General features: G+C 49.4%; 1 protein-coding gene across 1 annotated transcript; it reads right to left on the bottom strand.

The window, feature by feature from the left end:
• Positions 1-3573: 3573 nt before the first annotated feature.
• On the bottom strand, positions 3574-5977 carry fam151b (family with sequence similarity 151 member B). The gene is given in 5 exon segments (XM_079251799.1): positions 3574-4172; positions 4291-4426; positions 4811-5090; positions 5093-5253; positions 5908-5977. Coding segments are annotated over 4 exon segments (720 nt in total). The 5' UTR covers positions 5243-5253; positions 5908-5977; the 3' UTR covers positions 3574-4018.
• Between the last annotated feature and the right edge of the window lie 919 nt (positions 5978-6896).

Raw genomic sequence — 6896 nt, 5'->3', positions numbered from 1 at the left:
CATCTCTCCGTTCGTCCGTCCGTCCATCTCCGTCCGTCCGTCCATCTCTCCCTCCGTCCGTCCATCTCTCCGTCCGTCCATCTCTCCGTCAGTCCATCTCTCCGTCCGTCCGTCCATCTCTCCGTCCGTCCATCTCTCCGTCCGTCTGTCCATCTCTCCGTCCGTCCGTCCATCTCTCCGTCCGTCCATCTCTCCCTCCGTCCGTCCATCTCTCCGTCAGTCCATCTCTCCGTCCGTCCGTCCATCTCTCCGTCCGTCTGTCCATCTCTCCGTCCGTCTGTCCATCTCTCCGTCCGTCCGTCCATCTCTCCGTCCGTCCATCTCTCCGTCCGTCTGTCCATCTCTCCGTCCGTCTGTCCATCTCTCCGTCCGTCCGTCCATCTCTCCGTCCGTCCATCTCTCCCTCCGTCCGTCCATCTCTCCGTCAGTCCATCTCTCCGTCCGTCCGTCCATCTCTCCGTCCGTCTGTCCATCTCTCCGTCCGTCCGTCCATCTCTCCGTTCGTCCGTCCGTCCATCTCTCCGTCCGTCCGTCCATCTCTCCGTTCGTCCGTCCGTCCATCTCTCCGTCCGTCCGTCCATCTCTCCGTTCGTCCGTCCGTCTATCTCTCCGTTCGTCCGTCCGTCTATCTCTCCGTTCGTCCGTCCGTCTATCTCTCCGTCCGTCCGTCCGTCTATCTCTCCGTCCGTCCATCTCTCCGTTCGTCCGTCCGTCCGTCTGTCCTCATGAAGATCAAGAAAACTTCATTCATCCCCGAGGGGAAATTCAAGGTTCCAGACAAACAGAACAATAAACAAACACATAATTCTACACAGATCCCAGAACACGTCATAAACTGAGGCCCTGCAGCCATTTTTATCTTTAACAGAGAGGAAAGAAACAACATGAGGTGAACATGGGTTGGAGGAGAAAGAAGGAAGTTTCTCTGGACCGCCTTACGGGCAGTCTGGAGATTCAACACAAAAACTCAAAACAGAAAAAGAAACTTATTTAGACAATCACAACACGAGGAAAACACATGGGAGGGCGTGGTCAGGGGGTTGGGGCGGGGTCTCCCAGCTCTGAGAGGAGGGAGGGACGAGGACCGGAGAGAACGGTGAAAAACACAAAAATCCCCGGGTGCAGCCTGGAGAATGGGGCGGGGCATTGGGCGGGGTCGGACGTCCAATGGGCGTGGTTAGGGTTGGGGTTAATCCAACCAGAATGTTGAGGGGGCGGGGCTGGACGTCCAATGTCATCTGTGCCACCTGATGTAAACGCGGCCTGGAGAGTTAGTTCAGTTCAGCTCATTTACACGTCTGTAGAACGGAATTAAAACCATCTCCAGTTTTACTTCGACATCGAAGAGAATGTTGTAAATCTGTACCAGATGGTAGTTAGCAGTGTGCTAGTTAGCGGTCTGGTAGTTAGCAGTGTGCTAGTTAGCGGTCTGGTAGTTACAAAGTGGTTGTAGTGTGGTAGTTAGCAGTGTGCTAGTTAGCAGTGTGCTAGTTACAAAATGGTTGTAGTGTGGTAGTTAGCGATGTGCTAGTTAGCAGTGTGGTAGTTAGCGGTGGTAGTTATCGGTCTAGTAGTTAGCAGTGTGGTAGTTAGCGGTGTGGTAGTTACAAAGTGGTGGAAGTTTGGTAGTTAGTGAGGTGTTTGGGGTGGTAATAAGTAATGTGGTCGTTAGTGTGACATTGTTGGCGAGGAGGAAGTAAGCAGGTGGTAGGTAGCTGGTCGATGTGGTGCTAGGTGGTAGTTAGGGGGGTGATATTTAGTGAAGTAGAAGTTATCAGGTTGGTAGTAAGCGAGATGGTGTTTAGTTGGATGGTAGTTATCAGGGTGGAAGTTAGCAAGATGGAAATAAATAAGATGAAAGTTGTTAGGGTGCTAGTCAGAGGATGGGTTAGTTAGTGAGGTGGTACCAGGTGGTGGTAGTGGGGTGGTAGTTAGTAGGGTGGCAGTTAGTGAAGTGGTAGTTGGTAAGGTTTGACTTGTTTTCTGCGTTACGGAGCTTTTGAACACAACATGTAATCTCGTAGACTAGTTAACCTCTGAAGATAAAACTTTAACAGATTTAAACACGTTAACCACCAGTGTTCTGGGCATCTTCCTTTGCACATGATGACTCCTGTAGTTAGATCAACTAACCTGCATCTGCAGATGGTCAGTTTAAACCAGGTGTGGGTAACTCCGGTCGTCGAGGGCCATGGTCCGATATGTTGGGAGTTTCCCTGCTGCAACTCAGTGGGTAATTATCAGACTAGTTCAGTTGGATGTCAAGCTCTGTAGCGGTCTGCTAATTAAGTCTGATATGAGTCAGCTGTGTTGCAGCAGGGAAACTCCCAACACATTTAGGACTGCGGCCCCCAAGGACCGGAGTTGTCCACCCCTGGTTTAAACCATGGGCCGTATATGAAAGACGGACGGAGCCTCCGGCGCTTAAAAGTGAAGCCGATAAAACACGGGGCTCATCTGTACACAGCAGGAGGTTAAACCTTCAGGTATGTCCTGTTAGCATTAGCATTATCTGCATCAGGTTGAGTCACGTCTCAGTCAGGGTAAAAGATAACTTGATATCAGCAGCAAAACTTACCGACTGCACTGATGGTGAGCCGCTTAAAGTTACAAACGCCCCTCTTTCCAGCAGGAGCTGGAAAGAGGGGCGTTTAGAGGGGCCTAAATGGTAAAAACCATTTAGGAAAAACCATTCACCTGGTTTTTCCTAAATGTTTGCTAAATACAGAAGCAGGCCGCAGCCGGCAGAGCTGCAGGTGCATTATCAGCAAAACTAATGGAATCCATCTGTCCCTGGTAGTTTGGTCGCTGATGAAGGAGAGAAAAACCATTCTGGTGTTGGTTTTAGCAGCAGACAGCTGAGCAGTGGACATGGGACCGCTGTCTCCACATCTTCTCACAGCCTGTTGCTACGGCGACTGAAGCGGGACCAGCAGGTGTGTTTAGGCGTAGGGGAGGGGTGTGTTTATGCAATTAGCTCATTTGCCCTGGGATTTCGTCATCCAGGGGGCAAATAGTGGACAGCAAAAATTGTGGACAGTTTAGCTGCAAATAAAGTGCCCAGAAGGCAAAACTCAACTGTCTCCAAAAGAAAGACTTCCGGGGATGTTAACACTTCCAGTCAACGCCAATACACACACTTTAACTTGAAAAAGTGCAATTTCCAGGTGATGACCCCTTTAATGAGCTCTAGAGACATGGTGGGCCTTTAGTAGACATGCAGGTGCGGTGCATTGTAGGAGTTGTGGTGCAACATAGCAGTGGACCCGCTGACTGGAGTCCCTTCCAGATACATTTATCCTTTCTTTACTGGCTGTGCTGGACTTTTCCAGCATGGTCGTGTTGTGTCTCAGCGTGACAAATACTGTGTGAAAGTTTGACTAAGTATAATTTTTATTGTTTACTTAAGTATTTATCTGTTTAAATATTAAACACAGAAAAATAAGAATTTGCATGAGTACAGTTTATTCCTATGTCCATCAGTTCAGTACCCGATGTGACCACCAGGGGGCAGACGACAAGTCTCAGCAAGGTTTGCTGAAACGCTTTTTCCGTAAAATGATGCAAACAATCTCCAAAACTGCGTCACATGAGGGGTTAAAGGGCTACGAAGCGACAAACGAGCGACAAACTGGCAGCCTTCTCTGCACTTCTTAGTGAAGGTCGCCGTGTGCATAAATCTCTGCACATGCTCAGTATGACAGGGAACATGTTTTTCCATGTGTTTTCCTTCCCACTGTCGCCAGTGTGATTGCTCAGGATGGGAGACTGAGTTGAATCCTCCAACTCAATCTGTTGGTTTCCTCATATAGGCTGTTATGAATTGGCTTTCATGATGTTTTCTTCTGTCTGTAAAGCGTCTTGAGACGGCATTGCCGTGATTTGACGCTATATAAATAAAGTTGAATTGAATTGAATGAGGTCTTGGGATGAAACACGGCTGCTCTGGTCCTCTGCTTTCCGATAATCCCAGAAACTCCTCCGACGTCGGTCTCTGATCCGCCAGATGTGACGAACATCAGCAGCCATTTCCGTTCATCGTCGTCAGCTCGGTTCTGACAGAGTCCGGCAGGTCGTAATAAACCCGGCTCACATCGAACTCCTCTCTGTAGGACATCAGGTCCTGAAGCGTGAACTTGTCCCTCTGTCCGGTCCACACGGTCAGGGAGAACCTGTGGACGAAACACGCCAACGTCACATCTGAGGGGTTTCCACGCAGCGGGATGAAGGCAAGTCGGGCAAACCCGGACCCGGGACGATATTGGTCTTTCATCCCAGTCTGGTACTCACCGCTCCGACTGCTGCAGCAGCCAGGACAACTGGGGGAGGGACTGGGCCAGCAGAGCAGCTCGGACTGGGAAGGTGACTGGATGTTTCAGGTTCCGACACTTCTCCTCCATCAGGTGGACCATGTCCCAGCTGTAACCTGGACACATCCCAACAGAACCCCGAAGACCCAGTTTGGTGCTCAGCAAACCCATTCCTTCTCCGCAGAGAGGACACGCCCCACCGGGACACGACCCGTAGGGCCACGACCCGCCAGGCCACGCCCCGCCGGGACATGACTTGCTCTCCCTACTCGCAACCAATTCTGGTAGTTCTGGTCCTGATGGAGGTTCTACTTCCTGGTTCTGGTTCCAATGGCGGTTCTACTTCCTGGTTCTACTACAACAAACTGATATGGGTCCCATGATGGAATTGTCTAAATCGGATCATAACAGATCGACAGTGAACCGTGTTGTTAATTAGCGCTGTATAAATAAAGCTGAACTGAACAAACCCAGCACTGTGATGTGGAGATGGTACCGACCCGGGTTGTGTCCTCCAGCGGTCCATCCTGTGGTCCAGCCCAGAGACAGCACGATGTGAGGGGGGAGAGCCGAGACAGCGGAGAGGAAAGCTTCGGCCTCCAGAGGTCTGGCCCGGCCTCCAGGGCCGCAGAGGATGTCTGCATTGATCCAGACGGGCCGAGCCGGTCTGTCCAGCCAGTCCACCAGCAGAGCCAGAGACGGAGACAGCGCCTCCAGGCTGCATGGAGGACAAACATCATCAGCTTCATCATCACTCTGAGGAGGAAGACGGGCAGTACTCGCCTCTTAAAGTCTAGTTTCAGTCCCTGCTTATGCGTCTTCACCTCCTCCAGCCACTCCCTCAGTGTAATGTCACTATCCGTGTCAGGAGGATGACCCATGATTGGCTCTTTGGGATCACGGCCTCTCATGATGACATCAGCCTCCATCATATGAGATGATGCTGAGTACGAACAGACATCCTGGTTAGTCGATCATAGCTAATACCGGAGTTTAGACCTGGTGCTATCTACCACCTAGCTAACAACCATCATGCTAACAAACACCCTGCTAACTACCACCTAGCTAACAACCATCATGCTAACAAACACCCTGTTAACTACTACCTCCATAACAACCAGCTTGTTAACAACTTTGCTAACCACTACCTAGCTAACTACCACCTGTTAAATATCACCTTGCTAATCACTACCTAGCTGATCACTACCGAGCTAACTACAACCTTGCTAACCACCACTTAGCTAACAACCACTTGTTAACTACCATCTTGGTAACCACTACCTAGTTGACCACAAATAACATATATATTTTATTTATTGAACTGTCTTTAATCCTCTTCTGGATTAATCCTCTTCAACATATTTGTCCAGATTGTTCCTGAAACCTTTTCTTATTTTAAATCTGGTTCATTAAAGATTTCTGCTCAGTTTCACTTTTATGTTCTCGTCTTTTCCTGATATCGGTGTTTATATGAACTTCATTCATTATCATCATTTATAAACTAAAGTTAGAACTTACAGAGAAGACAAAAAATTAGAATTAAATGTAATTTTCTTTCGCTGCGGGGTGTCCCAGCTGCAGTGAACGCACCACCTACCTGCTCGCGCCTCGAGGAGCTTCGATCTGCTGTTGACCGCGTGAGACCAGCTGATCTCGGCGGCGTCTCTCCTCGGAATCCGGTTCTGGTTCAGAAAGTACTGCAGCGTCTGGTCCCACATCTGTTCTAGCTCTAGTTCCGAGTTAAAAACGGCAAACCGAGCAGCTGTTCCGGCGGGAGAACCGCTAAATATTAATATCACCGTTCGATTTAATTAATAAACACCTGAACAGAAAAGGAGACTTTCTTCTTCCGTTGTTTCACCGGTTGGGAACTAGCTTGGAGGTGTCTTACCGCCACCTAGTGGACATATGCGGAACAGACTCAATTACTTCATTCATTCATTCATTTTATGAACCGCTTAATCCAATTCAGGGTCGCGGGGAAGCTGGAGCATATCCCAGCTGGCCCCGGGCGACAGGCAGGGCACACCCCGGACAGCTCGCCAGTCCATCGCAGCTCAATTACTTTATTTAGTTAAATAAAGAAAACATGATGGAAACAATAGTTTGAATAAAATAAAGTGTTTCTTTTTCTTTTTCTGGCTTCTTTATAAAAATCTATTTCGTCCTGCACGAGGCCTCCAGCGGCAAACGGCATCAAACCCTCAGAATGATGTTGCATAATGCTGAGAACAGAGCAGCTGTGGACCCAGTTGGTGGGGGAATGGGGGCTTATCAGCTGGGAGATGATAACCCCCCGGGTATAAAAACAAGGAGTCGGAGATGCAGCGCTTAGAAGCACGGCTTGCAGAAGACAGGTAAGATCGGGTCCACTGTGTGGTTCTGTGGTGGTTAGAACTGGTCAGAACCGGGTCGGCAGTCTGAAGTCATGGCCATTGGGGGGTCCAGATGTTTGATGGCTTCCACATGTCTGAATATTATTTAAGAGAAAATAGTTTATCTGGACTTTGGCTTCTAAAAACGACCTAGGTGGGGTTTTTCCAGGAGCGTCGGGTCAGTCAAGGCCCGTCTCCAGATCCGGATCCA

Source organism: Telmatherina bonti (genome assembly GCF_933228915.1).
Source record: "Telmatherina bonti genome assembly, chromosome: 13".
In the NCBI taxonomy this organism is placed as follows: Eukaryota; Metazoa; Chordata; class Actinopteri; order Atheriniformes; family Telmatherinidae; genus Telmatherina; species Telmatherina bonti.
Note: the sequence above shows the minus strand (reverse complement) of the source record. Positions and strands in the feature narration are given on the sequence as shown.